Below are 20,092 nucleotides of genomic sequence, written 5' to 3'. Positions count from 1 at the left end.
CCTGAATTCTGAGATCGCAATAGACGTGAAGGACTATAATGCATTAAGAGCTCGCTCAGGTACTGGGGAGCTAAACCATTTAGTGCTTTGTAAGTAATTAGCAAGATTTTAAAATCTATACGATGTTTAACAGGAAGCCAATGCAGTGTTGACAGAACTGGGCTAATATGGTCATACTTCCTAGTTCTAGTAAGAACTCTAGCTGCTGCATTTTGTACGAGCTGTAGTTTGTTTAACAGGCGAGCAGAACAACCACCCAGTAGAGCATTACAGTAATCTAGCCTTGAGGTCATGAACGCATGAACTAACTGTTCTGCATTTGTCATTGAGTGCATATGTCATAGTTTAGATATATTTTTAAGATGGAAGAATGCGGTTTTACAGATGCTAGAAACATGGCCTTCAAATGAAAGATTGGTATCAAAGAGCACACCCAGGTTCCTAACTGACGATGAAGACTTAACAGAGCAGCCATCAAGTGTTAGACAGTATTCTAGGTTATTACGTGAAGAAGTTTTTGGTCCAAAAATTAGAATCTCTGTTTTTTCTGAATTTAGTAGTAGGAAATTACTGGTCATCCAATTTTTTATATCAGCTATGCATTCCGTTAATTTTGTGAATTGGTAAGTTTCGTCAGGGCGCTCCATTTTTCTGGCTGCTACCTTTAGGACCTGAGTGTGCTCATTGCACCACGGCATTGGATTAATTTCCTTAATCTTTTTTAAACGCAAAGGAGCAACTGAGTCTAATGTGCTGGAAAAGACAGAGGCAATAGTTTCTGTTGCAACATCGAGGTCTTCTAAGCTATCTGGTATGCTAAGGCAATGAAACTGATCAGGAAGATTATTTATAAAGCGATCTTTAGTGGTAGAAGTGATGGTTCTACCATATTTATGGCAGGGAGGCAGTTTATCATGCCTTGACTAAATGTAGTATACATGAGACTAGATAATGATCTGAGATGTCGTCGCTCTGCTGCAGAATTTCAACGGCATCAATATCGATTCCATGTGACAATATTAGATCTAAAGTATGATTACGACAATGAGTGGGTCCTGACACGTGTTGTCTAACTCCAGTAGAATTTAGAATGTCTGTAAATGCCAATCCTAATGCATCTTTTTCATTATCTACATGGATATTAAAATCACCAACAACAAGGACTTTATCTGCAGCTAGTATTAACTCCGATAGAAAATCAGCAAATTCTTTGATAAAGTCTGTATGGTGTCCTGGTGGCCTGTATACAGTAGCCAGCACAAATGTCAACTTACATAATGTTACATAAAGTACCATCACTTCGAAGGAATTATATTTGAAAGATTTTTGACTAATACCGTAAATATTACTATAAATTACAGCAACACCTCCCCCTTTGCCTTTCTGACGAGGATTGTGTCGAAAATAATAACCTTGAGGGCTAGACTCATTTAAAGTAATGTAATCGTCTGATTTTAGCCAAGTTTCTGTCAAACACAGCAAATTCAGATTATTGTCTGTGATAATATCATTTACAATAAGTGCTTTTGAACAAAGGGATCTAATATTTAACAACCCAAGCTTTATAATTTGTTTATCAGTATTATCTCTATTTTTTATTTGTTGAACATCAATTAAATTTTTACCATTAAACGGGTTTGGAAGTTTTTTGTTTTTACTAATTTGGGGTACAGACACAGTCTCTATGTGATAATATCTAGGTAGAAGAGTTTCTATGTGTTGGGAATTATCTGACTTCTGTAACGTGAGGCAGCTAGCAGACGGTCGGTTTAGCCAGTATGTCTGCTTCCTGACCTGGACCCCAGTTTGTCATGTTTCAGCTCTAAGACTATGTGCCATATTACTAGAGAGAAGAGCAGCACCATCCCAGGAGGGATGAATACCATCTCTTTTCAAAAGGTCAGGTCTGCCCCAAAAACTTTTCCAATTGTCTATGAAACCTATATTATTCTGCGGACACCACTTAGACAGCCAGCCATTGAGTGATGATAATCTGCTAACTATCTCATCACTCCGGCGAACAGGAAGGGGACCAGAGCAGATTACTTTTCCTGACATTGTACTTGCGAGTTCACACACCTCTTTAATGTTAATTTTAGTGATCTCCGACTGGCGAAGTCGAACATCATTAGTGCCGACGTGAATAACGATTTTAGAGTATTTACGATTAGCATTAGCCAGCACTTTTAAATTTGCTTTGATGTCAGGTGCTCTGGCTCCTGGCAAACATGTGACTATGGTGGCTGGTGTCTCTATTTTCACGTTCCGTGTAATAGAATCACCAATAACTAGGGCACTTTCAATAGGATTCTCAGTGGGTGTTTCACTGAGTGGGGAGAACCTGTTTGATGTTCTTATTGGAACGGAAGAGTGGTGTTTTCCGCGGCTAGGCCGCCTCATTGTTACCCAAGTGCCCTGCTGCGCGGGCTCTACAGCCGGAACCGAACAATGTACAGAGTTCACTAAGCTAGTCGCATCCAAAACAGTATGTGAAGCCTTTACATTCTTACTATCCTCAAGTAAAGTTTGGATGTGTGTCTCTAATTCTGAGATTTTCTCTGTCAGCCTGACTATTTCCCTACATTTATGACATGTAAATCCCTCGTCGCTGACAGAGAAAGCTATACTGAACATGAGGCAAACAGAACACGATATAACACTAGGAGAGGATGACATGACTCACCGTGTTTGTAGACTGATCCGACTTACCACAGCTGTTTGATGAACGCGTTGAAAAGAAAATGAGCGCGCGAGAGACTGATGACAAGTTAACAAGCTACGCGTTGCAATGCAAACGCGTTGTAATAGCGATTTAGATTCAAAGAATAAAAGCTAGTGACGTCAGATTAATGTGGTAGGCAATATTATATATAAGGTAATGATAATATAAGCAACAATGAATGAAAGTAAGAGATACAAAACAAAGCTATATGGAGTTACAGACGCAAACCACTCTGAGCACTCAAGCAGAAAGATTATCACTTAAATTCTTCATTTTTATTTTTTCATTCTGAATGTTGACAGCTCTTAAAGAACTGTCTTCACCTAAAAACAAAGCACAGTCCAACAAACAAAATGTGAACAGTGTCATCTGCTATCTGAACAAGATGCCTAAAACTAGTGGACTAATAAAAAACAATTTACAAAACCACATTTACAAACTTGTAACAAACTTAGAATTGCTCATGAATGACTTTTTCTGTATTCTGTATTTATTATAAATGGTGCTTTTCTTCTTAAAGTTGCACTAAAAGAAACGTCAATTTTGTCAAACACTCAAGCAGAAAGGCTATCACTTAAATTCTTAATTTTTATTTTTTCATTCTGATTGTTGAGAGCTCTTAAAGAACAGTCTTCACCTAAAAAACAAAGCACAGTCCAACAAATAACATGTGAACAGTGTCATCTGCTATCTGAACAAGATGACTAAAACTTACATACTGACACAGCTAGTCCTGACAAAATATGTTGGCGTGTAAAAACGTGCACAAAGATTTTAGCACAACTATTTACACACACACACACACACAGAGAGAGAGAGAGAGAGAGAGAGAGAGAAAATTCCATGAGAGATGGTCACACTTGAGTTGAGCTCCAGATAAATTATGAAAAATTTGAATAATTTTATCAACAAATTAGTAGAAAAGTAGAAGATTCAACATAAAACAACATCTATTCTAGACAAAAGCTTCAGTTGCATTAGGACAGTTTTCCTTTTTTTACATTTTTGATTCTGAGGAAAGTTCAAGAAGTTAAAGAGAAGATAATCACAGGACAACCCTCTGCAGAAGAGGATATTCATGTTGAAAAGGATAACAACAAACAACAAAAACAACAACAAATAAGAAGAAAACTTACAAGAAAAGAGAGGTAAAGACATTTTGAACAGACTGTGCTATTTCATATCTCTCTGAGTTTTTGCTTAGAAGAACAGCACAGAGAAATCAATTTGGACAAAACTGGAACTTTAAAGACTTTTTTTTTCACACAAAATCAGTGAAAGTCATATTCTTCCACTTTTTGGCGTATTTTTTCATTTTTATCTTTTTATAATCTCACTGAGAGAAAATAAACAAAAAACTTGCAGTTAATTCAGTTGATTGTTTACATTCTAAATCAACTATCTCTACCTTCAGAAGAGTTCCGAACACTCCAGGCAGCTGCTCAGACACAAGCAGATGAAGGAAAGGCCTGAAACACTGTTTGCTGAACAAGACCACAGTGTCATGAGCAACATGCTCTTCTACACTGAACACAGCTCTTTATGGCACACTGCCTTCTGTCAGCATTTCACCTTTACCAAGAAAAGAGGCATCTGTAAAGGCAGACAGATCTTAGCATTTGAAGATGCTGAAAAAAATGATGAAACAAGATATTTGACCCTAAACCTGTATCAAAATAGCACTGTCATGATCCAAGAATCAGAGTCTGCTCTCAAAAGTCTTCATTGAGGATTTTGAACATATAAAAATACTGGCACTGTCTGATGAAGACAACAACAAGGATATAAACGCTGATGCCTCCCCTGGAAAATCAGTCCAAAAGATGACAATGACTTCAGCAGCAATGATTCCATCCCCAGTGTCAAGAATGAAAGACAATTTTTCACTTCTGGAGGTAGAAGAGGTGTCATTTTTTCATGTTTATTTTTGTTTTCATTACACTTTCTAATGCATCAAATAACCATACAATACAACCAAAACAAAAGATAAAACTTTTTTGTAAAAAGCTACTACTAAGTGAGGTAAAGACAGATAATGTAAAACAACAATAATTTGGGAACAATGACGACACGTTCTGTATTAGAGCATGTCGTCATCGTGCCCAAATTCGTGCCAGCGTTTCTCTTTGATTAAAGGCCGGTGCATTATAAAACACAGTGAAACATTATTGGCTACTGAACATTTTTACTGTACGTTTTGATGTATTATTATGTACACCGACACCTTCTCATATGGGACAGCCTAATAATGAGCCGAAATATTTGCACTGTCTGTCCAATGGGTGCGTAAATATGGCATATACACTGTAATGTGCTAATTACTTGCATTATTTATATATACAGTAATATGTTGTCCATTAACTTTACCTATATTGGACAAGATGAATGATAAAGTCTTTTTGAACCTCTTTATTCCCGTCGGTGTGTCACAGCCATTTTAATATCACATTAAATATGATACTGATAGTCCAGTTGCATATGTATTTGCATGAAATATGCATCCGGAATGTCTCTCAATTGTAGTGGGTTCGGAGTGGAATAGACAATGATTTAATAAGAATGATGTAATCTTGCCCATCGGGTTGTCAGCCTGTTATTATTGTCTTTTGTTATTGTTGTTTTACTTTATAACTATTATGTTTACTTAAAACCTAACAACAGTTCTATCATAAAATAACTAATGAATGCTTTATTTGTAAACTTTTTTTTTTTTCTGTTTTGGTAAACTGTTTCTCTACTATCATGAAGTGTTGTTTTGGTGATTGTATTTTACTGAGCTTTTGCCTGCAAAACAATACGGAAAAGAACGGATTCGAGATATATGTTAAAAGAGATGAATAAAATGTCTCTTCATTTTAAATGTACAGCAATCATGTCTGGAAACCTGACAAATAATATTTTATTGGGGCATGTAAAAGTAAAACAAACAAACAAACAAAAATTATAGAAAAAATATTAAGCTTAAAAGATTCCTTATCGTATGTCCCCCTCTAGTGGCCAACATTAATATCACAGCCTTAATCTTCCGGATCAAATGGCTGTTTAGAATTTGATTTTACACTCACCACCAGCATCATAAATTCATAAAACTCAGCATGTTTGCTCATTTATTGTTCTCCATATTTACAAAGTTTTTAGAAGTTTGAACACACAAATATATTATACATGTGTTGGCAATGGGCTGTTCGTGCTCATACAGTAATTAAATGACCCAATATTAATTTAGTGCATTCCCAGTGTCCATAGCTGTATCCCTTCTAGACTTTACCCTAAAATTGGTGTCTTCTGAGTTTGGAAAAAAAAAGTGCTTCAGAGAATTATTTTAAGCATGCAGTTAAGTTTGATGCATTCCACATGATAGTAGGCCTACACAAAAAACAATATGCCTAAGATTCATTCTATTCATTCTATTTGCCCTTTGTAAAAATATCAGTATTTTCTTTGCAATAACCCGGGAGCCTGTTCTCTTCTTGGACGAGTAGAGTTTAAACCCGTGGGAACGGATTGCAAAATGTGGGCACTGTTTACAAATTTGTGGGTATGCGGATTGAAAAACCGATATGGTTTACAAATCTAAGGACACGGATTGGATATTCCAGGGTACGTTTAATTTTGCACTAAGTGAAATAGCAATAGATTCTATTTACACTAAGTGAAAATAGCACCATTTCTTATATGCTACTTACACTAAGTGAAAAAAGCTAAGTATTCTATTTGCCCTATTTAAAAAAAGTATTCTCTTTGCAATAAGTGCAAATAGTTAGATGCTATTTACAGGCTATACTTATAAATAGTGGCAGATAATATTTGTACATTATTACGGTATGCAATAATAACAGAGTGTAAATGGTTATATATTTATTACAGTTATTAAATGGATGCCACTTTATTGGGACAATAAAGCCCTTCCTACACCCAACCGATAAACACTATATTATTAAAAGCATGTTAAACACTTTATTTCCACTTTTCGAATATTTTCTTCATTTTTATTTAAAATAAATGCCTTTCCAATCTGATAGATGGGAAAAGGAAGTAGAGCGAGTTTGGCAAAAGGCGGATTCGAACCTCAGGTCAATTTGCATCAAAACTATTTTTAACACGTCTTACCTACACTTCGGCAAGCCGTTTTGACTTTTTTATTCATTCTCAGGATATGAATTGTTGATATCAAGAATTGAATTGTTCATATCAGGAATTACATTTCAAATAGTAAAAACTAGAATTCTTGATATCTGTAATTGTATTTTCACTTGTGAAATGTCATAGACTGCCATTCAAATTCAATTGTTGATATCAAGAATTGATTTCTTACTAGTTGAAATTTCAATTTCACATATCAGAAATACAATTCTATATGGCAAGCCGTTTTAGCTTAAATTGTTCCCAGCGTTACTCGTCGTAATTGCATTTTTACTAGTAAGAATTCAATTAGAGAGCGCCATAATTCAATTCCTACTAGTAACAATTACAATTAGAGAGCTCTATAATTCAATTATTACTAGTAACAATTATGATTAGAGAGCTCTATAATTCAATTAGAGCTCTGCAATTGCATTAGAGAGCTCTATAATTAAGTTCTTACTAATAACAATTATGCTCTCTTATTCAATTGCAGAGCTCTCTAATTCAATTAGAATGACCACAATACTGAGATGACAACTTGGATATGTTTTGCTATTGGAAGATAATATTTAATCACTACATTAATCCACATCTTTATACGTTTTATATATATGATAATGATAAAGTTTACCAGACAAAATATAATCTCTTTAATAAATAAATAAATCGATAAATAATAGTAATATATTATATATAAAAAGAAATTATGTTATATTATATTATATCATATTATATTATATTAATGCCCGAAAAGCCGACAGGCCTATTACTGATTACTAAAACTTTGCTGCATATATTTCTTAGCCTATACTTTTTTTTCTAATGGTAATAACCAAACAAACAAATACAAGGCCAAATTAGGAGTATGCGATATTGACAAATAATATATTTTTTTGGGGGGATTTTTTCAACAAGGATAAGGTGATATCTTGCTGACTGTTTTTGTGCGGGCTGGTTTAGGCCTGTATAAAACTACCAGTAAGTGGCAGCCCAATCCTGTTTTAATGAGTGATTCATTGAATCATTCATTCAAATGATTCGTTCAAAACGGTTGATTCATTTAGAAACGAAGCAAATGACTGTCTTTATGAACTGGTAATTGAATCATTGACTCAAATTATTCATTTAAAAACACAGATTCATATCAAGTAAGAAACATTGCACTGTTGCTCTGAGATGCACAACAGTTCGGCCCGGCTTTGTTTGAAACTATTTTCGTTGGCTAAACAGAGCAAAAACAGACAGTATTGTGTCCAAAATGTAACTCACTGAATAATAACTTTTTGTTTGTTATAAACTATAAATATCAAATTCGTGATCACGCTAGCCTATGTTATAGGCCTATAAAAAAATAAAAACTCATACAGGGATATTTTTGCCCTCATATAGCAGCATTACTGGCTTCATCATGCAGTGAATGTTTTGGACTCTCAAGTCGTGTTTTTGTTCGTCTTTTGCAAAGTCAGTGACACTCGATAGCGAATGTCAGCTTGTATATTGTTAAAATGACAAGATGATAAATATCGCACACCCCTATAGCCCAAATTGCCTCAGCATTATTTTGTGAGTGGAAAATGCAAGTAAAACTCTTGCAATGCTGAACAAAACAAGTATTTTACAATTTTAAAATAGCTGCATATCGCTATAATATTTATCTTTTCTGAGCAAGTGTGAATTCACCTTGAAATACAACAGTACGTAGCGTACCTTCACAACGGGGCTAAATGGACACATGTGCTTTTCAGTACTCTGATATTAAAACAATCAATTTAGAAAAGTTTGTACTATATTTGGTTTTATTTTGATACCTAGCCTACATAAAATAATTCATTTTTGTTCAACAAATACACTGTCATTTAAATGTGTTCATTTTGAAAATACAGAAACTATATTATTACTTATATAGGCTACTATTATTTGACCCAAAATACATAGTTCCGTTAATGGAAAAAAAAAAAAAAAAAAAAAAAAAAAAACTTTAATTAGCCTACCTTGAACAAAACTAAAAAACATTAACAAAATATATTCAATAATTTGATCGATTCTCATTTGCTATATAAATCCTCAACATATGTAAAAACATTACACATTAGATAAAATGAGCGCAGAATCAACTGTGCGTTGCTGTCCGGAAAGTGTCAAGGTTCAGCCAAATTAGTGCTGAGCTGAATTTTTGTGCCATCTAGTGGTTTAAAAGAGAATAAAGTCAAATGCGCCTTCAGCCCCGTTGTACCCTATTTCTTGTCTATAAAGCATAATCAATAATGCTATAATGTTATAATGATTTTAATCAACACCAAAAATAGTTACGCCTATTACTTATAGGCTATATAATGCTTATATCAGATCATTAGAGCCTCTACGTTGCTGTTCATCATTGAAAACGGCTTTACTAAACAACCTGGAGTGCCATCGCCCATTTTGTGAATATGCATGAGGCGTAATTATCATAATAAGGTAGTGCTGAATAGAGAGCTCTACAATTATGTTTTTACTAGTAAGAATTCCAATTGCAGAGCTCTCTAATTCAGTTCTTACTAGTAACAATTGAATTACAGAGCGCAATTGAATTGGAGAGCTGTGCAATTGCATTCTTACTAGTAAAAATTCAATTAGAGAGCTCTCTAATTTAATTGTTACTAGTAAGAATTACAATTAGAGAGCTCTTTAATGCAATTCTTACTAGTAACAATTGAATTGGAGAGCTCTCTAAATCATAGAGCTCTCTAATTCAGTTGTTACTAGTAAGAATTCCAATTAGAGAGCTCTCTAATCCAATTGTTACTAGTAACAATTCCAATTAGAGAGCTCTCTAATTGGAATTGTTACTAGTAAGAATGCAATTGCATTCTTATTTTCTGTATTTTGTGTTTCTGTATTTTCAAAATGAACGTATTTAAATGACAGTATATTTGTTGAACAAAAATTAATTATTTTATGTAGGCTAGGTATCGAAATAAACCATAAATAGTACAAACTTTGCTAAATTGATTGTTTTCATATTGGAATAGTGAAAAGCACATTTTTCTTAAGGTGTGCATTTTTAGCCCCGTTGTGAAGGTGCGCTACGTACTGTAAGTTGTATTTAAAGGTAAGTTGTATTACTCCTAATTTGGGCTTGTATTTGTTTGTTTGGTTATTTAGCCATTAGAAGAAAAAAAAAAACAAACAGTATAGGCTACAAGAAATATATGCAGAAAAGTTTTAGTAATCAGTAATAGGCCTGTCGGCTTTTTGGGCATTAATAATATAATATAATATAATATAATATAATTTTAAATTATTTCTTTTTATATATAATATATTACTATTATTTGTTTATTTCTCTCTCTCTCTCTCTCTCTCTCTCTCTCTCTCTCATAGGCCGTATTTTCCATGTGTAGTTATTGGGAAATTAAAACAAACATGGTGGATAAAAAAAAAGAAGAGAGAAATACATTTTAAAAATAATTTTGGCAGGGTGATGACTAGCCTAATGATTAGCCTATATGTAGATCAACTTCTGCAAACATGTCCATATTATACAACAAAAAGTGATTATATTTTGTCTAGTAAACTTTATCATTACCATATAATACCATATAAAACGTATTAAGATAAAGATGTGAATTAATGTAGTGATTAAATATTATCTCTCAATAGCAAAACATATCCAAGTTGTCATCACTATTGTGGTCATTCTGACACAATAACAATTAGTTCTAATAAGACTTTTATTTTGAAGAGTAGCATCGCAGGAGGGATTTGGGGAGGGAAATGGGTGCAATCGCAAATCTGTTTTGCATGTAATGAATACAAGTTTTTACTAGTAAGAATACGATTGTAGAGCTCTGTACCAGGAATTGTTACTAGTAAGAATTGCATTAAAGTGCTCTCTAATTGTAATTCTTACTAGTAAGAACTGATTTAGAGAGCTCTCTAATTCAATTGCAGAGCTCTCTAATGCAATTGCAGATCTCTCTAATTGAATTATAGAGCTCTCTAATCGTAATTGTTACTAGTAAGAATTGAATTGTAGAGCTCAGTAATTGAATTCTTACTAGTAAAAATGCAATTACGACGAGTAAAGCTAAAACGGCTTGTCATAGAAGTATGTTTTTTACTAGTTGCGATTTCATTTTTTATATCATAAATGTATTTCTGTGAGTGATGACGTCATTGTTGATATCAAGAAATGTAATTCCTGATATCAACAATCAGCATTTCCACTAGTGCAAATTGCATTTCTGATATCAAGAATTGAATTCTTGATATCAACAATTCATGTGTTTAAATGTTAAAAGGGCGACAAAACTATCAAAAATGCATTTCGTTCTAGTTAAAATTCCAATGTCACATATCAGAAATAAACTCTTACTAGTAAAAATCATAATTTTTTATATCAATAATTACGTGGTTACTAGTGCAAATGTCTATTCTTGATATCAACAATTGAATTGGTACTAGTAACAATGTTAATATCAATAATTTGATTGTCACTAGTGACAATGTTAGTTTCTGATATCATGAATGTGATTGTTACTAGTAAGAAAGCCATTTTAGATATCTGAAATTATATTGATATCAGAAATGCATTTTCAGATATCAAAAATGAAAATTTTTACTAGTAGCAATTGAATTGTTGATATCAAGAACTGACATTTCAGCTAGTGACAATTGAATTCTTGATATCAAAAATTCGCATTGTTACTAGTAGTAATGTAATTATTGATATCAAAAATTATGATTTTTTACTAGTAAGAATTGTATTTCTGATATGTGAAATTGGAATTTCAACTAGTAAGAAATCAATTCTTGATATGAACAATTGAATTTGAGTGGCAGCCAATTACAGATATCAAGGATTAGAATTGCTGATATCAAGAATTGAATTGTTAATATCAAGAATTAACAGAATTAACATTGTTACTAGTGGAAATGTAATTCCTGATATCAAGAATTCATATCTGAGAATGAATAAAAGTCAAAACGGCTTGCCATACAGTTCGCAATGTGTGGGTTGTCATCATTCATTTTGAAGTATTTCCACACCCCTGAGGCTGACATTGTTTCTGGCTGCTGCCGCCGGTGTCCCTGTGCATGGAAAATTCTGTCGGTTACGTCACGCGAGGTATCGGTCTTTGGTATCGGGGGTATTTTTACGAGTACGAGTACAAGTATATGAGCTTGGTATCGGTATCGGTGCATCCCTACTTTAGATACAGACCAGAGGTGCCTTTTTACAACGAAGGGCCAAAAATCACACTTGATTGAGGTCTGTGGGCCGAAAGTAAAAGTTGCATTATATCAAACTTTTATAATGAATTTAAAGTGGTTAACCTTGGTTCCCCTGATTTATTTAATAATTTCAAAACATTAAGGCCTGGTTTCACAGACAGGGCTTACCCTAAACCAGGATTAGGCCTTAGTTCAATTAGGGTATTTAAGTAGCTTTTATAAACTTACCCTAGAAAAAAACATTACTGGTGTGCATCTTGAGACAAAACAATGGCTCTGACTTATTTTAAGATATGTCAGTGCAAGTTACTTTCAGATAAAAAAGCTCAAACATGCATTTTAGTCTAGGACTAGCTTAAGCCATCTCTGTGAAACCGGGGGTAAGCATACTATAAGGTTTTATAGTACAGTGAAATGTTATTGCTGTTTTTAATGATGTTTTAGTTACTTTTTAAACACCAACTGATATTTTTAAAAAATGATATGAAAAAAAAAAGAATCTTGAACATTTAAGGAAATAAATGAACATTTATATTAATCCACAAATAAATAATAACTTTTAATATGCAATTGAGAATCATGATTTTTTTTTTTTTTTTGTTGTTCCAAAAAGCAATCACAGTTCTCCCACAATTCCGAACAGGCAATTAAACAAAATAACTTATTTACTAGAGTTTCTGACAAAATGTTAATTGCTGCAGTCTATTTAAAATCTTTAATTAATCTGAATAAATTATTTAATTCAGATTAATTATCTGAATGAAAATAATTTTAAATGAAAGAATCACTCATAAATACTTCACTTGTTTCATTACTGGATGAATCAGCATTTTTGAACAAATCTCTTGAATGAACGATTCAATGACAAATACATTTTTTAACATTCATTTGTCTGCCACCTAGTGGCGTAATGATGTAATGATACAATCATTATTTGAAGCAAGTTACTTTCAAAAGGTGATTTACTCTATTTTTATTGCTACTGTAGACATCAGTGTTTATATGCGAACTATACACTTTTACTTCTGTGATCATTTGAATATTTGTAAGAGAAATAACAATACTGTATGGTTGGAAAGACTGTTTGTGAAGCTGTTACAAACATACATGACAACTGCTTTCTCTGGATGAGCTGCAGCGCGGTCCGTGTAACACTTTGCAGTTCTTTGTTTAATTCGCACTTTCAAAATGAGCCAAATGAAAAGTTGGCTTCAAACTTTCATTTTTTAGAATAATTCACAAACGGATAATTGTCACTGTTTAACTTTCGATTCTACAAGTTTGGGTTGTTGCGTCCGAATCTGATTTTTGAACAAACAAAAAATGACTCATCATTCTGATTTTCAGCTCCAACTTGCCTCAACACACCTGCCTGAAAGTTTCTAGTATGCCTAATTAGACCTTGATCAGTGGCCTGTTGCACAAAGCCGGTTTCAGTTGCTACCCAGGTAAGCTCTGGTTTTTCGGGCTTATGAAGGTGGATTGGTTTTTAGCGAGGTTCATTGCTATGGTAACTTAGACTACATGGCTAACCTGCTCCGGAGGAGGTTTTATTCTGGGTTAGAGATCACAAACCCAAACTCGACCAATCAGCTGAGTAAAGTGACATGTATCTGATGCAATAAAGCCACTCCCCCTGTATCTCTCTCTCCAAATTAAAGCAGTTTATAGTGAAAACATTTTAGAGACAAAATTGCAAAATTTTAGAGACACATTTGCTGTTAATTATTCATTATATTTATATTAAATAAATTAAAATTATGAATAATTCATGACATATTCATATAATTAGGCCTATTATATTAATTGACAATATTAAACTTTGTGTCACGATTGGGTCCTCTGCACCAGATCTCCTGGGCCGCCAGAGGGAGCCCTCTCCCGAGTATTAGGTTCAATTGGACTACAATTCCCATACGCCCACATACCTGGGACTGATCACGCTCGCACCTGCCGCCAATCACTTCATTACCCATGCACTATAAAACACCCATTCTCACTCAGTTCCGTGCGAAGTCTTGATCAGCCACGGTTATCATTTTTGAGCGTTCTTTTCTGTTTGTTTGCCTGTTATCGATTGGACTGTTATTCTGGACTGTGATTCTTGCTGCCTGCCTACTTGACTGCCTGTTATTGTTTATTCCTGCCTGCCGCCTGCCTCGACCTCTTTGCCTGTTCCTGTTTACCCTGTCTGCCGCCTGCCTCGACCCTCTGCCTGTTACTTGGTTTATGATTCCTGTATTGCCCTTGTTGTTGAATAAACTGCAAATGGATCAATACTCTTCTGAGTCGTCACACTTTGCTTTTAAATTAAAATAAATATAATACATGCATAATATATAGAGCTTGTAAACAGATTAAGCTTACATGTATTCTTTTGAGCCCTTTGTGAAACTATATTAATTATTTGGTCTATTTGTTTGATTCACATGCATTGATATAGTCAGATATTTTCTATCAGCTGCCTTCTCAAACTTTCACTGCATCATTGTTTATTCCTGCTTTGTAAATGCGTTTAATTTTATATTTTTCATAACAATCTCTTAATCTTCAGAAGAGACATGAATTGCGCAGCTCTCTCGCAAGAAGTGAATCAAACTTACGTTCTCCTTGTTCCGTGTGATTGGCTGTTTGCCGCACGTCTCACACTTTCAGGTGCATGCGCTTTGCAATTCTGGATTAAACCGGAGTTGACAGAGAAAGTTTATACCGAGCGTTGTGCAACAGTTGGTCCTGATCTAAACCACGTTGGATTTATCTGGATTTGTCAACTCCAAACCTACACTGAAACTCAGAGTTTGTTCAACTAGCTTCATGCAACAGGCCACAGCTGGTTCAGGTGTGTTTAATTTCAGTTGGAGATAAATTCTGCAGGACCGAGTATGGACACCCCTGAAATAATGCATAGCCTAAGTCTGCTGCAGCAATTCTCCTCCTCACACACAAAACATGATATCTGCATTGTATGTGAAATTGGAAAGAGGTGTCTATATTTATTTCCCAGATAGTATCTGTAAATCTACCAACAAAACCATAAGTTTTCCTGAGAAAAAAACAAAAAAAAAATTATACCTATCCTTTCACTTCCTCTAACCCCTCTCTATTGTAGCTTATGATACTCTGAGCATTACCTAAGACTTGTATTGTGAGCACTTTTTGTGTCTATTTGCCTCGTCATGACGACTCGCTTGTTGTATTCCTCACTTGTAAGTCGCTTTGGATAAAAGCGTCTGCCAAATGAATAAATGTAAATGTAAAAAAAAAAAAAAAAAAAAAAAAAAAGAATATTGTAAATTGTAGCTGGAAGCTACAATACTTGAAGCAAAATGTCTAATAGCTTTGTACTGAAAGAAATTGGAAAGAAAGTCTGTTGTACAGTGGATTAATTAGCAATGGAAAATATTATATATATGCTGAAAGGTAAACTCTCTCCTTTTGGGAGAATTTGGAAAACTTTATCATCTTTTGTTTCTAATTTGGATTTTAGTAACCTAATGAATGAGGTAGAAAGAGATAAGAATTGGGCATTCAGGCAGGCAAAGGAACAGGCTGGGAAGTGGATCCATGTGCAGTAAGATTTAATAACAAACAATCCATAAGACAGTAAACACAGGGTGGCCAGAATTATCCAGGAAGCAAACAAGGATCCAGAGTAAACATGAAAATAAATCCAGAGCACATAAGAACCACAACTGAAACAAGGACTCAAACAGGGATACAATTAATGACTGACAACTGACAAGAGAAAAGCAGGGCAGTAAATACAGAGCAGAGTCAAAGAACTAATGAATCACTATGGAAACAAATCAGGGTGATGGATGTGGTTATATGAGTGTCAATGGCAACAAAAAAGGGAAAAGAGTTGCAGGGAGACATGAGGTGAACAAAGCAACAATGGAGACAACACAGAACCTAACTTCAAAATGACAGACCAGGAAACACAGGAAGGGCTCATGACATAGCCCCCCTCCTAAGGAGCGGCTTCCAGACACCCCTAACATGGGTCACAGTGCAGGAGGGTGGTGGAGCAAAGACAGACCAGGGGGAGGGATGGAGGGCCATGTCCATGAAGTGGAAGTAGACTAGGAGAAAAGCAGGAAAAAAGCAGGAAAAGCAGGAAACCAAGTCGGAGCAGGCTGAACAGGTGGCCAGGGCAGAGCCAGAGACCACCACTGAGGAGCAGACAACCACCACAGCAGTGTAGATGGGACTGAAGACCCCCTCGGCAGAGCCGATGACCACCAAAGCGAGGTAGACAGGGCTGAAGACCCCCAAGGCAGAGCAGAAGACCACAACAGTGGCGCAGACGGGACTGAAGATCCCCATGTTGGAGCAGACAACCACAGCAGATCAGTCGGGACTTAAAATCCCCATGGCGGAGCAGACGGGGCTGAAGACCACCAAGGTGTAGTTGACAACCACCAAGGTAGACCAGGCAGAGCTGATGACAACCACGGTGGCACTGAAGACCCCCAGGGAAGATCAGACAGAACTGGAAACCACCACATGTGATCAGGCCAAACTGAAATACATGTTAGGTTTGGCCTCAGGGGCCATGTCAGAACAAACAGAAAACTCAAGGGCATCCTCCATGGTCATAACAGGACCGACAAGAGTGATATCAGCGGTAAGGCAGGCAGAGTCTTTCATCGCTGTCTCCTCAGCCGAGACATGGGAAATCAAAACGGCTTTTCTGGCCAGGACAGGACAGACAGGAAGTTCAAAGGCAACCTCCATGGTTGTGTCAAAGCTGACAAGAAACTCGGGGATGACCTCTGTGGTAATGCCAGGGAAGACAGGAAACTCAGGAATGACCTCTGTAGTTGCATCTGGGCATACAGGAAGTTCACGGGCTGGACCCGACACAGGACTGGGCTCTGGGGCAGGAGCAGGTTCTGGTGCGGACTCATAGGCAGTAGCGGGCTCTGGAGCGGACTCATGGGCTGAAGTGGGTTCACAGGCTGAAGAGCAGTATGTGGCCCAAATGCACACAATGGCTGTTGCCATTATAGAGAATACAGAGAACAGGGGAACAACCTCTGGGACAGACAGCGCAGATATCGGCGGGCTAGAGAGCGCTGAGGCCAGTGAGTTAGATGGCGCTGGTCTAGGGTTGCCGACTGCCCGCACCGACATCAGCGGTGTGTCCGCCAAACAGGAAGCCAGACTTTAATGCCTAGGAATCACCTTGGTAGCTTCAAATGCAACATTCACACACTGACTTGGCGTCCATGATGGCTGAAGACTCTGGGGTGGCGTCCATGACGGCTGGAGATTCTGGCATGGTGGCCATGATGCTGAGGTCTCTTGGGTGGCGGCCATGTTGGCTGAAGACTCTGGTGTGGCAGCCATGGCTGAGAACTCTGGTGTGGCGGCCATGTTGTGAATTGGGTCTGGTGCAGCAGCCATGTCATGAACAGACTCTGCTGTGGCTGGCACATCACGAATGTTGCGTTCCTCCTCCGCAACCCCCACAGTAAATGCTGAGCCGCTCAGTTGCAGTGCTAAATCAATATAAAATCCAAAGTCCAATGAGGGTCAAACAATGCCATGACTGAACTGAGCAGCTCAGATAGCCCCCCTCTAAAAAAATCATGAGGCATACCTCATCAAAAGAAGTCAAATATGCCAGCTCAGTGAAGTCCCTTACATATTGCTTGATGGGCCGGTTTCCCTGATGGAGATGAATAATCCTTGCTGGATTCATTGTTGGTCAGTCGTTCTGTAATGTTTAGACATTCAGGCAGGCAAAGGAACAGGCTGGGAAGTGTTAAATAACAAACAATCCACAAGACAATAAACACAGGGTGGCCAGAATTATACAGAAAGCAAACAAAGATCTAGAGTGAACACGAAAATCCAGAGCACATAAGAACCACGACTGAAAAAAAGACTCAAACAGGGAATTAATGACTGACAACCGGCAAGAGAAAAGCAGGGCAATAAATATAAAGCAGAGCCAAAGAACTAATGAATCACTATGGAAACAAAACAGGGAGAAAGGTGTGGCTATATGAACTGCATTCAGTTACAGTTTTTTTTTTTTTTTTTTTTTTTTTTTTTTACTTTTAATTTAATTGTCATTTGTTTAATATTTAGTTAGATAAACAATTATATTTCTATGAGTAGACAGAGGGCACTCTTACCAGTGAAAAGGTGCATACTTCAATGAGGAACTTCTGTTTGGAAATTCATAGAGAAATTATAGCAAGTTTCAATTTATAAAGCTTATTATACAGGATAGCTAGTGTTTTGTTAGTTTGTACTTGTCTGTGCTTGAGAAGAGAGAGTGTTTTTTTCAAAACTCTTTAGTAGGTCTAAATGATCCTCAAATATCAATACCAGGGTGCATATAAACAGATTATTACAAATTATTTTTACTATTATTATTTATTATTACTATATTTATAATTATACTATATTCAGTTATTAAAATTGTCAGTAAAACTGGCTGAGTGTGTCAGATATTTGTTAATGTATCAAATAGATGGCATTTTCCGGATGTCCTTCACTGATCTATTACTCAGGTATGTTAAATCATCTGTCATGCTGAACCATAAACAGGTTCATAATATTTACCCCATACTTTTTTTTTTTTTTTAATGTTCTTGGTTGCCATGAAGGACAGTTTTTCCCCACAGATTTGACCCACGATTACATTTCTTGTCAAATCAAAAGCAGAAGTTTCTTGTTTTGCAGAATAATCTTCTTTTTGTAGTTCATATATTATGCTACTTTAAAAATCCTTTTTTTTTTTTTTTTTTTTTGTCTGGTAAGGTGTGAAGCACTTTGATTGATTTGATTAAGACATTCTTTAGTGAATGATTCTATCTCATCAGGCAGTAGAATTACTGGTTGACTGATTAAGAGACAAAAAAACAAAAATTGTCTTACCATATCTGCAGACACAATATGACCCCTGATATGTTGAAGTCTGTTCATCTGAAGTGCGTCTTGTGTTTTTGCACTTAAACTGAATATATACGGAGCAGAGACAGAAGCAGAGGTAGTTTAGTGTGATGAGATCACAAATGAGCCAGCACTCAGCAGCCCATGAAAGACTGTCTTGTGACAAGAAAATGTAACCAATTAATTCGATACAGATTCCTTAACAGAGCACAAATGCTTCTTTTATTTCAGAGTTGGAGATATTGGACTGTGTGCCTGCAGAAATGTAAGCATAAGTCAGTGACCTCTGGGTAATTTGCCTTGCATTGATAACTTAGTACACAGTGCAATGAATGTTTCCAAAATTAACATTACTTTAAAGAGCTTTATAAATGTATATACATATTTTCAAATTTTAAAATACTTCTTATACACTAGTTGAAACATTTGAGTGAAATGATTTGAAGATATTCTTCAGACATGGGACAAGAAAGGCTATAGAATTGCAAAAATAAAGGTTTATGCAGCAATATGTTGGATTAATCTGTTAAGAGGTATTCTCTTGCTTCCATTTTCTGACAGAGTGTGTTTGTTTTTCTTCCATCACTTAATATGGGTCAAGAATGTCAGATTCAAAGAAATTTGTACTGTCAGATCAAAAAATGTATTATAAAAATTGTCATATCTTACATCTAGCTTATATGAATAATGAAATTAAATAAATGAATAATGAATTCACAATAACAGATGATGTTATCTGATGATAAAAGCTACTAATACTTATGAAAATATTTAAACTATGGAAAACTGTGGACTTGTCTCACACCACAAAGAAATTCCACAACACCACTGGCTTTGGTGGAGTACATCTACAGTTTATTAAAGACAGGTGTAACCCTGGTTAAATAATTGTTTTATGAATATTATTATTGTTTACAACATTGCTTGAATAGAATATGACTATCCATATGTCTAAAATTCTTTATAAGAGTAACAACCAATCTGATCGTTGGATTGTTGGCTCCGCCCCCTTGCCTACGGACAGGTTAGAGGCATAGACTGATTTTTTTTATATATTGGGACAAGGACAATAACAACACACAATACAACATACACAGGATCACATTGTATTTGACTATT

General features: G+C 35.7%; 1 protein-coding gene across 1 annotated transcript in view; it reads right to left on the bottom strand.

The window, feature by feature from the left end:
• Positions 1-19,251, bottom strand: part of uraha (urate (5-hydroxyiso-) hydrolase a) — an 84,062-nt gene extending 64,811 nt beyond the window's left edge. Inside the window, exons 1-2 of the mRNA XM_051871452.1 lie at positions 18,959-19,251; positions 18,211-18,243 (exon numbers count right to left, since the gene is read on the bottom strand). Coding sequence (XP_051727412.1) covers positions 18,211-18,243; positions 18,959-19,006 — 81 coding nt within the window. The 5' untranslated portion in view covers positions 19,007-19,251. The remainder of the gene's footprint in view (positions 1-18,210; positions 18,244-18,958) is intronic.
• Positions 19,252-20,092: the final 841 nt, after the last annotated feature.

The sequence above is a fragment of the Ctenopharyngodon idella genome, chromosome 18 (assembly GCF_019924925.1).
Source record: "Ctenopharyngodon idella isolate HZGC_01 chromosome 18, HZGC01, whole genome shotgun sequence".
Lineage (NCBI taxonomy): Eukaryota > Metazoa > Chordata > Actinopteri > Cypriniformes > Xenocyprididae > Ctenopharyngodon > Ctenopharyngodon idella.
This window is presented reverse-complemented; position numbering and strand designations above follow the sequence as displayed.